This window comes from Theropithecus gelada, chromosome 16 (genome assembly GCF_003255815.1).
Source record: "Theropithecus gelada isolate Dixy chromosome 16, Tgel_1.0, whole genome shotgun sequence".
NCBI lineage: Eukaryota > Metazoa > Chordata > Mammalia > Primates > Cercopithecidae > Theropithecus > Theropithecus gelada.
In genome coordinates this window covers 69,060,997-69,079,809 of record NC_037684.1, presented here as the reverse complement: position 1 = coordinate 69,079,809, position 18,813 = coordinate 69,060,997, and the positions used below count along the sequence as shown (strand labels likewise).

The window sequence follows — 18,813 nt, the reverse complement described above, 5'->3', positions numbered from 1 at the left end:
GGGATATTGACCATTTAAAAGGTGACGTAGCAATGTGGTCACACAACCTGGGCTCAGGAGTCAATCTTTGAGAGTGTCTCTCCGCTGCTCAGCAATGTTCTTTCCAAAAGCAGAAGTGTATCGGAATTGCTCATAATTCCAATATCACATTCTTAGACATTCCACAGTCCAATTTGAAAGTGCTAATCCTTTCCTTTTTCCCAAAGGGGCCTCTTACCAAGGGCACTGATTTATAGTCGTCCACCCCTTATTGGCGGTTTCACTTTACAAGATTTCAGTTACCTGAGGTCAACTGTAGTTCAAAATAGATGTGTACAGTACAATAAGTTATTTTGAGAGAGAAACTACCACATCCACATACTTTTTATTGTAGTATCTTGCTATAATTGTTCTATGTTGTTGCTAGCTATTATTGTTAATCTCTCACTGTGCCTAATTTATAAATGAAACCTTATCATAGATATGTATGCCTAAGAAAAATACACTATACGTAGAGTTCAGTACTATCTGAGGTTTTAGGTATCCACTGAGGGTTTGGCATACATCTGCAGATAAAGAGGGCCCTGTATTCGCTTCCTCCCAGTCTTATGGCTCTGAAAAGGTGTGCATAGTTTCTAAATTGAATCACCTTCCAAACATACTGGATGAGGAAATGGTGCAATACAGGACTTGCTAGGCCCCATGGTGCTGGCCCCATGTACATCAGAGAGATATTAACAGACAGCCTTCTCAACCTCTGCCCACAGCCACTCTCCCAGGCTTGCTGGACTTACTTAAGCTGAGCTTGGTGCATCCCTGGGTAGCTGAATCGGTGTTGCTGCTGCTGCTGCTGCTGGCTGAGGATTTGGAGCTGCAGGAACAGCTGCTGTTGCTGTAGCAGCCGAGCGTAGGCTGAGTCCATAGGTGGAGGGGACTTCTCTGCCTTCTGGTCTGGGGGAATGTACTGGTGATATTTAAGCTTCTTCACCTTTGGCTTGGGGTCCTTGGGCTTTTTGTGGCGGTTCTTACTGTCACCCAAGGATTTGGACTGCAAAGAGGATGAGGAAATGGCATGTGCTTTAGGCCATGACTGAGAATGACTTTGCATCATGGACACATTGTGAGGCAGTTTTGTCTGATGGCCATTCTTGAACCTCAGAAATACAATATAGCAAAGGCATGATGTACAAAGAGCTCCTAGAACACTAACGTTGCTAATGAACAAATTCACTGCAAATGTATCACACTGGAAGGACACTCCTTAGACAGGGAAAGTTGAATCTTAGAAGCAGCTCCAGAATTTTTCTTTTCTGGAGTACAGCAAAATGTAATCCTGTGTTTCAATGAATGCATTCTCCTAACCTAAAACCAACTGATGGCCTAACAAAGTCTTCTGATCTTAAGACTATTTGTAGAAAGTTCTTTTGTGGCTGGGCGCGATGGCTCACACCGGGAATGCCAACACTTTGGGAGGACGAGGCGGGTGGATCACTTGAGGTCATGAGTTAAAGACCAGCCTGACCAACATGGTGAAACCCCATCTCTACTAAAAATACAAAAATTAGCTGGGCGTGGTGGCGGGTGCCTGTAATCCCAGCTACTCAGGAAACTGAGGCAGGAGAATTGCTTGAACCCGAGAGGCAGAGGTTGCAGTGAGATGAGATCGCGCCACTACACCCCAGCCTGGGCAACAAGAGCGAAACTCCATCTCAAAACAAAACAAAACAACAGCAACAACAACAAAAGAATGTTCATATGCATATGGGCAGTCACCTTTAGTTAAACACTTAATAAGTTGACTTATTAATGACATAAACTTAGATGAAACTAAGATTTTCTTTGAAAGTCTAGAATGTGGTTATTTGTTGCTTTGGACTGAAAGTAAGATAAACCCTGCCTATCTGCCTGCTTAACACCCTCTCGCCTGCCTGCCAAATACCGATGAAAGATCAGGAAGCAACACCTTTTGAAATAAGGATACTTTACTTATTATGGGAAGGGTTATCCACCTACTGGAACACTTCCCAGAGTCGGAACCCAAAGCATGTATTGCATGATTCGGACACACTGAATCAGGAAGTTAAGGGTATAGTCTTGGAAGATAAGACACATATTTGAAAGTGGTACAATCACTTAACTTTAATTCATCTCAGTTTCCTCATCTGCAAGTTGGAGAAAATATTCTTTACTTTTTCTCTCACGAATCGGTATAAAGACTATAAAAGATAATATTGAAATAATAACAGGTAGTCAATGAGCAGGTAATTGTGTCTATAACCTGCTCCTGAAATAAAAGACTTTTGTATTTAGGAAGGAATGGGTCCATCCTGTTATCAGGTTTAAAAAAAGTAATTTTCAGGCTGGGCGCGGTGCTCACGCCTGTAATCCCAGCACTTTGGGAGGTGGAGGTGGGCGGATCACTTGAGGTTACGAGTTCAAGACCAGCCTGGTCAACATGGTGAAACCCTATCTCTGGTAAAAATAGAAACAATTAGCTGGGCATGGTGGTGGATGCCTGTAGTCTCAGCTACTTGGGAGGCTGAGGCAGGAGAATAGTTTGAACCCAGGAGGCGGAGGTTGCAGTAAGCCAAGACTGCGCCACTACGCTCCAGTCTGGGTGACAGAGCGAGACTCCCCCTCAAAAAAAACCAAAAAAACAAAAAAACGGAATTTTCAAACCCTGACTTTATTACAGAAGGTTGAAATGAAGAACATGGATGTCATGACCTCAAGTGATCAAGGATTTGGGGGAACATTGGAAGAAAAGTGTGTTACCACCGGTGTCCAGAAGAGGGGGCTCCTGAACAGCTGGCAGGGATATTCTGACTTGGCAGCTTCTCCACTTCAACCACAAACTACACATCTGAATGTGACCTTACCCAAAGGAGCTTACAACTCGCTTGGACTCAGCGCAGTGCACCCCCAAAGGCTCTTTTGTTTTCCAAAGAGACTTCTTCCTGGCGACTAATGAATAATGAGCACAAGTATTTCTGTGTGTTTGGTGGCTCCGTTTCTCCCTGCTTACTAATCGATTAGCATTCTAGTTAATTAATCAGTCTTCTGTCCTTGGAGAGTTTCTGCAGGGCTCCCGAAACCAGCTCTGCCCTGGCTTGCTCCAGATCAGCTGCTGTTGTCACCTCATTCTAGGGCTTGCCTTGTCTGGGAAGGATGGGAGCTGCAGCCCTGGCAGGGTCCTGCAGCTAAGTCGGGGGTCCAGGAGCTTTTTTTCTCTGTGTTGCCTTAGCACATTCCAGAAGGTACTGAAATCGGATCATTTACTCTGGATAGTGTGGGGTAAAGGCTACTACTACTATTCACTTTTCGAGCCCAGGGCATACTAAGGTTGTGTGTGTTTGTTGACCAAGCAGAAAAAAATGATGGCTCTTCTACAAATAGCCAGCCTGCCGGGACCAGCTGGGTGTCTGTAAGAATCGCCCTTTTCATTGAAAGTGATCTGTTCATCTCCTGGGCTTCTATCATACTTTCTACTACAGTGAGGTTGAAGGCTTTGCGAATTGTTTTGTTTTGTTTTGTTTTGAGACAGAGTCTCGCTCTGTCGACCAGGCTAGAGTGCAGTGATTGCGATCTCGGGTCACTGCCACTACCGCCTCCCGGGTTCAAGCCATTCGATTCTCCTGCCTCAGCCTCCCGAATAGCTGGGACTACAGGCACGCACCACCACGTTTGGCTAATTTTTACATTTTTTGGTAGAGACGAGGTTTCACCATGTTGGCCAGGCTGGTCTCGAACTCATGACCTCAGGTGATCCGCCCAACTCGGCCTCCCAAAGTGCTGGGATTACAGGTGTGAGCCACCGGGCCCGGCTGCTAATTTGAATTATGCAAAATTTAAATACTGCGATAGAAATATGAATAACATTTCTCTTTATACTCAGCTTTAGAAATAATGGGACTCATCTCCTCCTCCTTCCCCTGCAATGAACAAAATGCATTGATAGTCACATAATTTCAAACCTGTTGAGCTGAGTGAATTTTCAGATGGGTTTAAGCTCTTGTGGTTCGGTGGGGGAGCCTTACTGAGAAACTGAAGTGTCTATCATCCATTAGACCATAAAACTATTACTATATCGTTGATTTTTACTTCAATTTACCATCTTTCTTAAATCCCATGAGTCATTTTAACATTCATTAAGTGGTGGCACTCGAGCTGAGAAAACGTGTTCCCAAATCAGTCAGAAGTTATTTGAGAGAGGCCAGGCACAGTGGCTTACGCCTGTAATCCCAGCACTTTGGGAGGCCGAGGCAGTCCGATCACCTAAGGCCAGGAGTTCAAGACCAGCCTGACCAACATGGAGAAACCCTGTCTTTACTAAAAATACAAAATTAGCCAGGCATGGTGGTGAGCACCTGTAATCCCAGCTACTGGGGAGGCTGAGGCAGGAGAATCACTTGAACCCGGGAGGTGGAGGTTGCGATGAGCTGAGATCGCACCATTGCACTCCAGCCTGGGCAACAAGAGTGAAACTCCGTCTCAAAAGAAAAAAAAAAAAGTGATTTGGGATAAAACATTATGAAGAAGGCCACATGATTACCAGGCATCCAGTTAACTGAAGAGAGAGCAGCCTGTGTACTGTGAGATACGACGCTGGTGTTTATAGAAGCACAATTCGCAAGTACAAAGATATGGACCCAACTTAAGTGCCCATCAATCAACAAGTGGATAAAGAAAATGTAGTACATATACAACATGGAATGCTACTCAGCCATAAGAAAGAACGAAATAATGTCTTTTGCAGCAATTTGGATGGAGCTGCAGGCCATTATTCTAAGTGAAGTAACTCAGGAATGAAAAACTAAATATCATGTGTTCTCACTTATAAGTGGGAGCTAAGCTATGAGGATGCAGAGGCATAAGATTATGTAATGGAATCTGGGGACTGGGAGAAGATTGGGAGTGGGGTGAGGGATAAAAGATTACATATTGCCTACAGTGTACACTGCTCAGGTGATGGGTGCACTAAAATCTCAGAAATCACCACTAAAGGGCCAGGTGTGGTGGCTCACGCCTGTAATCCCCGCACTTTGGGAGGCCGAGGCGGGCGGATCACGAGGTCAGGAGTTGGAGACCATCCTGGCTAACACGGTGAAACCCCGTCTCTACTAAAAACACAAAAAAATTAGCTGGGCATGGTGGCTGGTGCCTGTAGTCCCAGATACTCAGGAGACTGAGGCAGGAGAATCACTTGAACCTGGGAGGCGGAGCTTGTAGTGAGCTAAGATCGTGCCACTGTATTCCAGCCTAGGCAACAGAGAGAAACTCTGTCTCAAAAAAAAAAAAAAAAGGAAAAGAAAAGAAAAAAAAGAGAAATCACTACTAAAGAACTTACCCATGTAACCAAAAATCACCTGCACCCCCAAAACTATTGAAATAAAAATAAAAATTAACAAAAAGATAATGCTGAGAAAACGAAACATTTGCTATAATGAGTCTAACTACCTGCCTACTGTGAATGAAATTCCGTGTTTATTTCCATCGGAAGACTGGCCTGAATGATGTAAATGTTACTTTATGCAAGCTTTTCAGGGATACTTCCCTTGCATAAAATTCAACGGCTGTATACCTGTTTTACGAAACTTGCAAATCCTGCTTTACAATCAGTTGTATCTACCTCAAGGGTGAGCTTACGAAATCTTTGGAAACATGCTGGCTAAGCTGTGATCCCAAAGAAATGCAAATCCACAGCTTTCTCCACGGCAGAGGTGGCCTCTGCTGTGCTGCACGGATAATGAAATCTTGGTCCATATACACTGGTGACCCATTTCCCATCTCCTGTTTTGTGACCCTCCCAGTGAGCCGAACCTCTGCACGGTCCTCCGTGTAACTCTCCTCGTGTTGTCAGACCTAACTCAGAAAGCTGTGCTTCAAGTTGGCTCCGTGAGCCGCGCGTTCAGGCGGGGCTCCGAGGCTGGTGCGATCGTACCTTTACAGCAGCATGCACGGCTATGGGGGTGCTGGGGGGGCCAAGCCCCTGCTTCCCCGCATCTGACTGGTGGCTGGGCTGGGAGGCTGAGTCATTTCTGTCGTTTTCTGAGCCAGAAGCAAGATCCTGAAATCCAAATGTTACGGATATTAGGAAGCTACAGGAATAAGTTGTGTGACACAGAAATGTCAGAGTCCGTGAACATACACCTCTGCTGCTTTCATCCTAGCTTCTTACCCGAGTAAACATCAGCCTACCTTCCCAGGGGGAGGAGTCACATACATATATGTGTGTATATATGTATACGTGTGTGTGTGTATATGTATGTGTGTGTGTATATGTGTGTGTGTGTGAGTATATATATATGCTTGTTATCCAGCTGAGAACACTTTTGAGAGAGAAAGGGAATCATTCTAAGTAACGATTCCAAAGACAGGTATAAAACTGGTCTGTTCTAGGCAAACTGGGACATCTGGTCTCTCTGTGTGAGCATTCCACCTGTCTGTGACAAGGTCCACCTGTCTTGATAATGCAATTGAAAAAGAAAGCAGCAGGGAAGAGTGGGTGTAGGAATGTGGGGGGAAAGTAGGACAATGAACAAGGTAGAGGAAAAGAATGTTAGCAGAGAAAGGGAAAGTGTGTGTGTGCAAGTGTGTGCAAGTGTGTGCAAGTGTGTGTGTGTGTATGTCCAAGTGTGTGTCTGAGTGTGTATATGTGCATGCATGTGTGCATGTGCATGCATGCTTCTGTGCATGTGTGTGCATATATGTGTGCATATGTTAGGTATATACATGTGTATATATGTGCACATGTCTCGTGTATGTGTATGCACATATGTGAATACATGCGTGCACACAGGCATGTATATGTACATGTGGTTTTGTGTGTATACATATGTGAGTGTGTGTGTGTACGTATGCATGTGTATAAAGACATAAGAAACCTTTATCAGAGGCAGAGTCTGTAAAGGGAAAAATTATTTTCTCTTTCTCTCCTACATTCTTGTGTTTCAACTCTGACAAAATGGAGCCAGGGCTGCCCATGATCTCTCCATGCGGGGGTTAGGAATGAGCTTTGCAGTTCTTCCCTGAGCCCTTCCTGGCACCTGTCAAAGGCCTGAAGGATTCTTTTCTCTTGGAGCCTCAGGGTCCTCATCTGTCAAACATGAATGCCGGGAGAAATGACATACAACGACTTTCGCATCTTGCCTGGCATTGTTAGGTGCTTGTTCTCTTTTTTCCCTCTCCTAAGGTGAAGCAGAAAAGAACTTGCCTTTTCCTCAAACCATTCTTAAATCAGAAGCTGAGGAATTTACTGTCAGAATAATGTGTACAAATGATCTGATATACCGTTTGATGTTATCAAAGAAATTTGGCTGCAAAGACCAACTGTGGCTTGCAGGGGAAGGAAAAAATGCTTTGATTATAAACTCTTGCACAATAAACACACGAATAACTCAGCTCAGCTTTCCATGCCTCCCTTTTTTCCTCCCATTTCACTTTTTCTCCTTGGCAGCGTTAGGTTTGCTCTGATGGGGTGAAGATAGGCATGACGATAAACAGTAACTGGCATGGTTTTGGGAAACGAGGCACTGAATGATAATTATTTTAACTGTCCCTAATATCTGTATGGTACTTTTCAGTGGGGAGGGAAAAAAAAAAACCCCAGCTTTCAAATATATCTAATTTCAGTTCATTGCACAATTTACATGAGGCCAGGAGGGGTAAATCCTTCCTAAAGAGAAGGGACTGCGGGTCTGAAGGACTCTCCGGATAGAGGCAGAATTGGAAGAGCTCACATCTGGCTTCCACACTTACGCATCTCCTTCCCCTCATATGTGGACGCCCGCGGGCATTTCTCTTAGGGGCTCCATGAATACCCTCTGGCTGGATTTCCCCAGCGTGGCTGGCACTCCGCCGTATTTCTAGAGCCCACCCAGTTGCTCGGCCTCACAGAGTTTTAGTTCCTCCTCTGTCAGAATCAACCTCGATGATACCTACTTGGAGAGGTCTCTGATTTCAAATGAGGAAATTTTGCGAAGCACTTGGCACTGCCCCGGGCCCAGAATGAGCACTTAATATGTGGCTGGAGCTGTTGTTCATAATCATCATCATTCTTTTTTGTTTTCCTTTGAGACGGAGTTTCTCTCTCGTGGCCCAGGCTGGAGTGCCGTGGCATGATCTTGGCTCACTGCAACCTCCGTCTCCCGGGTTCAAATGATTCTCCTGCCTCAGCCTCCTGAGTAGCTGGGATTACAGGCGTGCACCCCCATGCCTGGCTAATTTTTGTATTTTTAGTAGAGATGGGGTTTCACCTTGTTGGCCAGGCTGGTCTCGATCTCCTGACCTCAGGTGATCCGCTCACCTCGGCCTCCCAAAGTGCTGAGGTTACAGGCGTGAGCCACCGCGCCCGGCCCATAATCATTATTCTTTATAAATGTGCTTTAAGAGTATTCTCAATACACGTTCCTCATGCTCAAGGGTTTGTAGATTTGTCCAGAAAGAGGTGAATGCTACGGTTGGGTTGGGGCTGAATTTTGCTCAGCTTGCTAGGTAGAAACCTGCTAAGAGTAGAAGCAACGTGGGCCTCCCTGCCTTGGCGAGAGCCAGCGTTTCCTTCTCTGCACTCCCCAGAGCCCTGTAGCGAGTCCTCAGTGCACAGAGAGATGGTGAACTTTGAATCAGTCCCGGCTCTGGCACTTTCTAGCTGGGAGATTGTTGGCCAGTCATCCAATATCACTGAGCCTTAGCTACTTTGTCCATAAAAATGGAGATTAAAAGTATCTGCTTGGCAGAGCAGATGCTTTAATGGATAAGTTAAAGGATGTAGTTCTGGAAGTTCTCTTTCAGCGTTTTCTGGAGCTTTTGTCACCCCACACAGAGGCCTGTGCTGAACAGAGTGAGAAGGGGCATCGAAATGCCGTGGCAGCCAGGGACATCTCCGGGTTCTCTAAGCAAAACCAGCTGTAACAGATTTTAAGACTGTGAAACGATAATACACCGAGATGCTGTTTTACTTTTTTTTTGTTGTTGTTTTTTACCTGGTTTGTCCCCAGAGAACCTGTCGAAGGGGTCTCTGAGGCTTTATCGTCTGGCGGGGATCCCGCTGAGTTTTGGGGGTCTTCACTTCGAGTCTGATCCGGAGAAAGCCCATCACTGCTGCTGTCCTCTTCAAAAGCAAAAGCATCCGTGGATTTGGAGAAACTCACCTGGTTACCTGAGGGGGTGAAATCCAGGAACTCAGTGAGTGGCTTAGGAGAGTCAAAGAGCTTTTTTAGAAACGCTTCAATGTGTCACTTCTATTAAAAATACACCCCTCTCTCTCTCCAGTTTGTTTTAAGTTTAGGTAAGAGTGAAGCTGTACTTTAAATTATTGTGTTTATAAAAAAGTGGTTTGTTTGGCGTGTAGGAAAGAGTGCTCTATCAAAGGTCTGTCATCATTCGTTAAACTTTATTCTCAGGTTTCTGCACATCTTCCCGTTTTCTATGGGAACCCATATGTTTTTGAAACTAAACTGGGGAAGGAGAAGGAAAGAACAGGGAATGCTGGGTGCAGAATGAGGCCAGAGGAAAATGTGGTGGGAGCATGCGCCCATGTCCCTTGGGTTTTACCATGAGAAACGGAATCGAGATGACAGCCTGCCGTTTGCATCATCTTCAAACATAAAGCGGGGCACACAGCACACAACGTTTAGCAAACTTTGTTCATAAGGATAAGCGAGGACAGCTACTGAGTTTAAATTCCTAAATGTCAGAATTAGCTAATGTCACCACCGTGTCCCGAAGAGCCATTCAACGAGTGCATGACTGTTTACAAAAGCCATAAATGTGTCTCAGAAACTTCAGCTTGATCCTTATTTTTCATTATTTGGAATTTCTTTGTATTCCTCGTATCTTTGTGTCTATTTTGGAACTCCTCAATGGCTCACACAAGCAGGGACTCTTCCTCAGCAGCCTGCATGGTTTTGCAAAGGGAACAGAAAAATTGGTGTGGGAGAGGGGTTATCACACCAGATGGGACTAGAATGACATCCTTATATGTCCCTTACGTTTTTATTTGCCACATTTCATCTGGTTTATTATCCAGCTGCACAGTACACAATGTACTGAAGCCACATAGCTCTCCTGACCCCATTCCAGGGACTGCTCTGCTAAAGGAATTTAGGTATTATCAGGAAGTTTTCCAGCCCGATATTCTGCAATCGCCCCGACAAGAACTTTTGACTCTTGTCTTGTGCAGATAAGAGAAAGGAGCTCTCACTGCAGGGATTGGAAAGGCAACGAGGAGCTGGAAGTAATGGAACAAATGTGGCTTTGGGCTTGTCATCGCCACCACTGCTGGCATCTGTCACAGGCCCTCTCACAGGCATTCAAGTGTCACATCAGGAAGGAGGCCGTGCAAGGACAGGGCAGGGGGAAACTCCAGTCACAGGCCCGGGGCGGCCTGCTAACTGGGAATGGTTTGGGGCTGAGCATTTTTGCTCCATGGATTATTTATAAAAGTCATTACTGCTTTTCCATGAATATAAAAGTCACACATGTTCATCATAGAAACTCATACCTTAGAAAAATGCCTAATGTGGCTGCACACAGTGGCTCATGCCTGTAATCCCAGCACTTTGGGAGGCCAAGGCAGGTGGATCCTGAGGTCAGGAATTTGAGACCAGCCTGGCCAACGTGGTGAAACCCCGTCTCTACTAAAAATAAAAAAAATTAGCCAGGCACGGTGACAGGCGCCTGTAATCCCAGCTACTCGGGAGGCTGAGGCAGGAGAATCGCTTGAACCCGGGAGGCAGAGTTTGCAGTGAGCCGAGATCACGCCACTGCACTCCAGCCTGGGTGACAGAGCAAGACCCTGTCTCAAAACAAAACAAAACAAAACAAAACAAAACAAAACGGGGGATGATGCGTATTACTGAGGGTCAGGTAGGCAGGCAGTAGGTAGGTGGGTGGGTGGGGGTTAGGGGGTTAACTGTTCCACATTCCAGAAGTCACTGTATTTTCTTAGGATCCACATGGCACGTGCCCTGGCTGGGCCAGTGCCATTCACATTGTCAGAGACCCTGCATGTGACTTCATTAGACTCTCAGGGCAGCCAGTCTTCTCTGCCCAGCGGGACCCTCTGTCTGAGAGCTTCGCCATCTTACCTCCCCTGCCCACTTCCTTCAGTCTAAATCCATGTGAACCTTCTCTGATCTGATACTTCTCGTGACAAAGACCCCTCCTGTCTCCACACAGGGTATCATATCCCAGGTGTGTACACATTAGAGGAAATTAACCAAATTGCAACATTTTCTACATATTCTAACATGTGGGTAGAGACGTTAAGAGAAGGAAGAGAGAGGGGTTTCTCCTGTTATCCTCCGAAAACCCAACTTCCATTGTTTTGAGTGGAGAGAGAGCAAATAATAACAATAGCAGTTGGATGAGGAGTTCACCTAGCAGTGGCAGCAATAGCAAAAACAGCCAACTTGGTTAGACTTCCTAATAGTTCAGGAAAGGGGCACGTTTTCTCATTTCTTTCTTTTTTTTTTTTTTTTTTTTGAGACGGAGTCTTGCTCTATCACCCAGGCTGGAGTGCAGTGGCGTGATCTCGACTCACTGAAACCTCCGCCTCCCAGGTTTAAGTGATTCTCTGGCCTCAGCCTCCTAAGTAGCTGGGACTACAGGCATGTGCCACCACACCCAGCTCATTTGTGTATTTTTAGTGGAGACAGGGTTTCACCATGTTGGCCAGGCTGGTCTTGAACTCCTGACCTCAAGTGACCCACCCACCTCGGCCTCCTAAAGTGCTGGGATTACAGGTGTGAGCCACTGCACCCAGCCTTCTCGTTTCTTTTTAATAAATGAACACATTGTAAGGTCTGGTCCACCCAGTTATTTCGGGACTGAACTAGGACAGCAGTGCTAGCCTTTGGAATCTCAGACTCACCTGGCAGAGGGGGTGGCAGAATTAGTCATCCTTCCTGGAAGTCAGCAGGTGACGCCATTGTGTGGTTTACGGAACATCATCAGCCTGCCCGGTTGATGGGGGGGTAGGTGGGGCAGGGGTAGCATAGAAAATGACCAACATCTCTACTTTTTTTTTTTTTTTTTCTGAGATGCAGTCTCGCCCTGTTGCCCAGACTGGAGTGCAGTGGCACAATCTCGACTCACTGCAACCTCCTCCTCCTGGGTTCAAGCGATTCTCCTGTCTCAACCTCTCAAGTAGCTGGGACTATAGGCACGTGCCACCATATCCAGCTAATTTTTTGTATTTTTAGTAGAGACAGCGTTTCACCATGTTAGCCAGGATGGTTTTGATCTCCTGACCTTGTGATCCGCCTGCCGCAGCCTCCCAAAGTGCTAGGATTACAGGTTGAGCCACCGCGCCCGGCCTACTCTGTATACATAGGTCATATACTAAGGGTGTCTCTGGAATGCCACAAAATAGCTGAATTTTTGGGATCTGAGGGACTGACTGTGACATCTTGCTTTTCAGGAACGAAAAGCAAGGGATTCTGGGAAGGGAGAGTCCCAATGAATTTTATTTGGACTTGCCTTAGTGAAGGGGTGGAAAGACTGTTGGAGCCCTGAAGTTACCGCCAGTGAATCAGCCCTTTCCACTCTGACACCTGGCATTTGGTGACCTCAGGTCGAAGCACTAGAATGATGTGCAAAAGTCTAGAAGTTGAGTATCTGGAATAAAGGTGCAGGTGATCTATCCCTCCTTCCCCAGGGCTGGACAGAGCATTCCTAAGCTATTGCGTTTAACTCCAGCCTTCCCATTTTAAGAGGAGTAGAGACAAGCTGAGGTGTGATCAGATAAGATACGGCTAAGAGAAGAGACAGAAAACCATGAGAAAGGAGATCCTTGTATCTCGATGGGACACAATCAGAGAATCTGTCACGGGCCAGACTGCCTGGTGAGTGCTAGTGGTGGTTACAGGGAGGAGAGAGCGATGCGAAGTTGTCCAAGAAGCCCCCCGGAGGAGGTGGGATTGAATGGAGCCTGAAGTGACTGTCAGCGGTGGACAGGACAGCAGAAAGGGAGAGGGGTGCGTCTGACAATGAAAGGATGGGGTGCGTGGATGAGAAATGATAGAGTGGCCATTAGCAGGGTTGGGTTGGGGAGGATGACAAAGAAGTGCTTTCAGCCGGGGGAGAGGGCTATTTTAGGAGCCAACCCCTGGAGAGACATTGCTTGTAGGAGACAATTGGGGGTACGTAGGGCAGGGGTAGCACAGGAGGGACATTCCCATGCTTAACTCAATGAAATCAGGAAACCCTGAGCGCTTGGAACTCCATCCCAAGGACAGCTTTACACCTGCGTAAACAACCAGGATGAGTGCCACGGCCCAAATATGACTCTTCTCCGGTATCTAAAAAGCACGATGTGCCAGGTTAGAACCCTCTGACAGCTGCACTGAGGACCACTGGTCGCTGTCCAGGCCACAAGACCCCACCATGGGGGCCCCTGTCAATCACCACTCCTTCAGGGTTACTAGTGGCTGGTTTAGATTTGCCACTGCCAGGGCAGAAGACGAGGGCAAGGGCAGGGAGCCCACACACAGCTATAGACTTGACTCAGTCGCTGTCAATGGGAAAAACCTTAACAGTGAAAGCGTTCCTGTAAGTACATAGCAGTGGCTTCCGTTTGGCATGAACGCCACCTACGGTGTTCGGTGTGGTCCACAAGGCCCTGGGTTCTGGAGTCAGGCGCTTTTGAGTTTGCTTTTTGGTTCTACCATTTCAGGGATAGCGTGACTGTTGGCAAGTTATTTGACCTCTCTGAGCCTCAGTGTCCCCATCTATAAAATGGAAATCATCATCATAGTAGCTAGCTCTCAGGGTTTCAAGGATTAGGTAACAACATATGGAAAGCACGGGGCCTGGTTCCTGACGTGTAAGTGATGAATAATTTCTTGCGGTTATTGTTGCTATTGTTTTTTGGTAGGAGCATCTGTTTGTCTCAAGTGTAACATCCTCGAGAAATAAACAGACCACCCGGGAGGCAGTTTATCCTCTGGTCAGCTTGGCAAAGGTCAGCACAACTCTAGAACCAGAAAAACCGGTTGGTCCCTAGAGGTTCATGCTGGGAAAGCAAAGGCGGACCCTCCTCAGAGTAGGAGGAGTGTGGGTGGAAAGGCTGGCATGCCACTCCCTCTCCTTCCTGTTCAGGCCAAGCCCATGCAGAGAGGGACAAAGGTCACCTTATCTGACTGCCTCTGGAACGACCAAGTCTACTGGCTCCGTGGTGTGACCCTGGGCCTCCGCTCCAATCTCCCCCAGCATGAGACTGGCTGGGAGCTGACGGAGAGCGGTGTGCTGGCTATTGTCCCTGCAGACGCGTCAGGGGTGTGATGACAAGGACCTGCTTTGGGAAGCCCTGACATCATCCTCTGGCTATGCTCGCAGGGCTGGCTCTGGGCACCGGCCCCTTGGGGATCTTGGGCCGGTGACTCGGAGCCTTCCCTCTCCCTCTTGGAAGTGATCAGATGAATGAGTCAGTTGTACTTTCTTTGCATAAACATTTAAAATGCCAAGATTAAAGCAAGATAATTGGAGTCCTAGTTACCTTTCTGTGAGGACCCACACCGCGGGCAGGAAATCATGAAGTGAAATGTGAAAATGCACCTCCTTCCTTATCAACCTGTGAGCTGGTTCACTCCACTGCAACGGGAGCTCTTTTAACTCATGGACAGACTACCTCCTAACATCCCACAAGAGACTGAAGCAAAATTTGCTTCCCCAGGGAGAAAGTCGTACACAGAAAAGTAGCTATTGTTTCAGTGTTAGCTGTTGCCTAAAGATATTTGTATAGATTTAGCATGTCATAGTCTACAGACTGATTGGACTATCTAACCAAAGTCAGAACTCACTGCTCTTGAAGGGGGGTAGATGCCCTTATTATGGAAATGACAGAATAGGTAGATGTTTGAATGAATAAGTTTTTTTACTCAGATCCCTGGCACTTTAGAAATTAGCCTTATGTACTTTTTTTTTTTGAGATGGAGTTTCGCTTTTGTCGCCCAAACTGGAGTGCAATGGTGCGATCTTGGCTCACCGCACCCTCCACCTCCCAGGTTTAAACGATTCTCCTGCCTCAGCCTCTCGAGTAGCTAGGATTACAGATGCCTGTCACCACGCCCAGCTAATTTTGTATTTTTAGTAGAGACGGGGTTTCTCCATGTTGGTCAGGTTGGTCTCGAACTCCTGACCCCAGGTGATCACCCCCACCCCCGGCCCTCAGCCTCCCAAAGTGCTGGGATTGCAGGCATGAGCCACCACACCTGGCCGCCTTTTTTTCTTTTTTTTGAGAGATAGGGTCTCACTCTGTCACCCAGGCTGGAGTGCAGTGGTTTGATCATAGCTTACTGCAGCCTCAAATTCCTGGGTTCAAGTGATCCTCCTGCCTCAGCCTCCCAAGTAATTAGGACTACAGGCATGCACCATCACACCTGGCTAATTTTAAAAGTTTTTGTAAAGATGAAGTCTCACTATGCCGCCCAGGATGATCTTCGTGTCTTTTGATACACCTGATCCTAGGGCCACACAGGTCAGGAAAAGCAGTTAACCTGTGTAAATACTCGTCCTGCATTTCTCTTGAGATGAATCCTCTAGGGACAAAAATAGCATCAGGCAAAGCGGGGGGATCACGAGGTCAGGAGTTCAAGACCAGCCTGGCCAACATGGTGAAACCCCATCTCTACTAAAAATACAAAAATTAGCTAGGTATGGTGCTGCATGCCTATAATCCCAGCTACTTGGAAGGCTGAGGCAGGAGAATCATTTGAACCCGGGAGGTGGAGGTTGCAGTGAGCCAAGACCGCGCCATTGCACTCCAGCCTGGGCGACAACAGAGAAACTCCATCTCAAAAAAAAAAAAAAAGTGCTTTATCCGATCTCCCTTTTCTCTTTTATAGGATCCTCCTCAGCCCCTCCCAGAGCCTCAAGCTGCCCTCAGATTTCTAGAGGCATCTCCTCAACTTTAGCTCCCCCTTGGGCATGCCCTGCCCACCTCTCAATGACGCCTGAGATGACTTCCATGGAGGCAAAGCCGTTACTTCACTGGGCAGCAGAGGCGGACTCCAGGCACTGCTTTTCCCTCTCTGCGCTCACCCTTTCCTCTCCCACACTCCCTTCCCGCCACTCCCACATGCCCCAGCGCTCCCAGCTCCCCGATTCTCTTGCCCTCCTCTTTCCCAGGACCATCCTCAGCAAAGTGTTTGTCATGTATGCCTTAGTGTGTTTCTTTACCCCAAGGGTCGTTTGCTCTTTGGAAATTATTTCTCATGATGGAGTGATAGATTTTGTTCAGGAGAAAGTTATGCCAAAGCAAAATTTCCTTTTTTATGCCAAAGCAAACAGCCCTACCATCTCACTCAGGGCCACGGTTATTATCTAGCTGCCTTCAAAACGAATGATCAGAGAGGGTGCAGACTTCTGGCTTCTCTGAAGAATGACTAGATTCTTAGTGAATAGGAAGGTTTTGTTATGAAGGCTAAGCGCGGGGCACATTGGTGAGCAGTGACTAGTGTTGGATCTTTTATAAATGTAAGTGATAGAAATGGGTAAGCTTCTGGGCCAGCCCTGGAGGATCAGAATTATTGCTTTCTACATGTAAGGGTCACGGTGATAAAAAGAACAAATTTAGCTTTGACAATGGGTCTATATATTCTAAATCACGGGTTCTTTTTTTAAAAAAAGCCTGGCTGGGCACGGTGGCTCACACCTGTAATCCCAGCACTGGGAGGCTGAGGTGGGGAGTTCGAGACAAGCCTGACCCACGTGGAGAAACCCTGTCTCTACTAAAATTACAAAATTAGCTGGGCGTGGTGGTGGATGCCTGTAATCCCAGCTACGTGGGAGGCTGAGGCAGGAGAATCACTGGACCCCGGGAGGCGGAGGTTGCGGTGAGCTGAGATCACACCATTGCACTCCAGCCTGGGCAACAAGAGCGAAACTCTGTCTCGAAAACAACAACAACAACAACAAAAAAACCTGACTCAGGTGAAGACTGGCCCAGTCCCATGAAAAGGTGAGAACACTTTAGGAGGAGATGCTTGTCTTTTGGAGCGGAAAACCTGGGCCCTTCTACTGTTGGGAAGGCTGGGAAGGTCAGCCCGGGTTCTGTTTTACTCAAGCTAGGAGTCAGACGTCTGGACAATATATGACTTTCGCGGGAGCTAAGGGATGTTCACGTTAAGTGAAGAAAATGCTCTAATGACCAGCGAGAGAATTAACAAGCTAGAAGTAAGCCTGCAGGGGTCTCAACACAGAGGGATATTTCAGTAATAATGACCACTCATAAACTGAGCAAGGCCATGCGAAACTCCAGGATATAATATCTGTTCTCATGAATCATTGCTTCCATGTAACATAGTGCTTTTCGTATTCAGTGTTCTGGCCTGATCAGCGGCTTTCTACAAGGTAGAAATAGGCCATGAGGTGCACGCTCCAAGGAGGACCAAGTCCCCTATTCCCCCACAGAATGTCATTTTAGGGTGATGAGCCTGTTTTTTTCCCTCCACCTGGAAACTGTAAGACTCTATGAATTCAGAAAGTCAGCCTGCAGGCTGGGAGTGGGATCAGAAACTGGTACTCAAGAGGAGAGGGGAACAGACATGGTGCTTTCATCCTGCTGACTGCAAGAGAGATGATGTCTGCGAGTAAGAGGGAAAATCCCAGGGTAGGGACAGTCCTCTGTCAATAATGTCCTTCCCTGTGTTGTTGGGACAGGCTCTAGATTCTAGAGTTTCTATTGCAGGGTTGGAGACTTGTTGGTCCTTAATGAAGTTTGGAGGGAGGGAGACAATGATGGAATGATCCTCTCAGAGCTTGGCAGAAACTCAGAAACACAGCTGCAGAGAGAGCCGGAAAATGTAAACACATCTGGAAAGGCACGTGGACAGGGGAGGGAAAATACACAGAGGCTGGAAGAATGATACACAGTGCAACCACAACCAAGGGAGAAGATACGATCACAAGACATGACACACAGAAGAGAGAGCTGGGTCACCTTTGCCATTGGAAGGACTATAGCTGTCTCTATAGCTGTCTCTAAGTCCGCTCTCTCTAGCTGTCTCTAAGCAAGTCCCTCTGTCTTTATGATATTCCTGTTCACCTTGCCCATAAAAACTCTTAGGCACATTCAAAGGGTGACTGCTAAAGAGGCTGATGCGTAGATGAGCAACAGGTGTTCAATTGCCCATTACGGCTGTCCACTTTTGGATTTTTCTTGGATTAAGTCACACTGTATCCTCTGCCTCTTTCTCTAGCCATTCCTTCTGTTTATTAGTCACAGATTCCCTGCTTCTATCTTAAATACTACTGCATGGGAGCCTCATTGTAGCCCTCTTCTCTTTTTATACATCCTCATTTCCCGCAACTACCTTCCACTGGGCGCTCATGATTCTTCAGAGAAACTTAGAACAACTGGGAGCCAATACTGTCCACTTCTTGAGGCCAATAACTTTAAAATTCAGGAGAGGAGTGAGACTTTTTAGTAATAGGTAAGTTGTACAAATGAAGGAGAAAATTTGAGTGCACAAATAATTATGGACAACATTGAAAAAAACTCAAAGAACTACTCTTGAAAAAGGTACTGGTTTCTTAATTTCCTTGGTTTCCTACAATTTTAGTAAGCAATGTTTTAAAGCAACCACTCATTGTGATCATATTTAAATGCTTCCAGAACATGAAAAAATATGAAAAGGTAATTATAAACTATTTTGTGAAGTATGTGTAGGTTTGAATTTAAATCTGAAAAATATAAAACAACAACATAGACCAGCATCATTTATGAATATTGTGGCAGACAAGACTAGCTACTTATCAAAAGCTAGGATCCCTCTTCCGTAATATAAAGGCACTGCCGGAAATGGCTGTTCAGCCAGAGAATACCTTTCTCAG

General features: G+C 46.5%; 1 protein-coding gene across 2 annotated transcripts in view; it reads right to left on the bottom strand.

Annotated features, from left to right (window-relative positions):
* MYOCD (myocardin) overlaps positions 1-18,813 on the bottom strand; it is a 101,830-nt gene that overhangs the window by 24,255 nt on the left and 58,762 nt on the right. For both annotated transcript variants that reach the window (XM_025363625.1, XM_025363626.1), the window contains exons 6-8: positions 8,961-9,136; positions 5,921-6,046; positions 774-1,027 (exon numbers count right to left, since the gene is read on the bottom strand). In XM_025363625.1, coding sequence (XP_025219410.1) covers positions 774-1,027; positions 5,921-6,046; positions 8,961-9,136 — 556 coding nt within the window. The remainder of the gene's footprint in view (positions 1-773; positions 1,028-5,920; positions 6,047-8,960; positions 9,137-18,813) is intronic.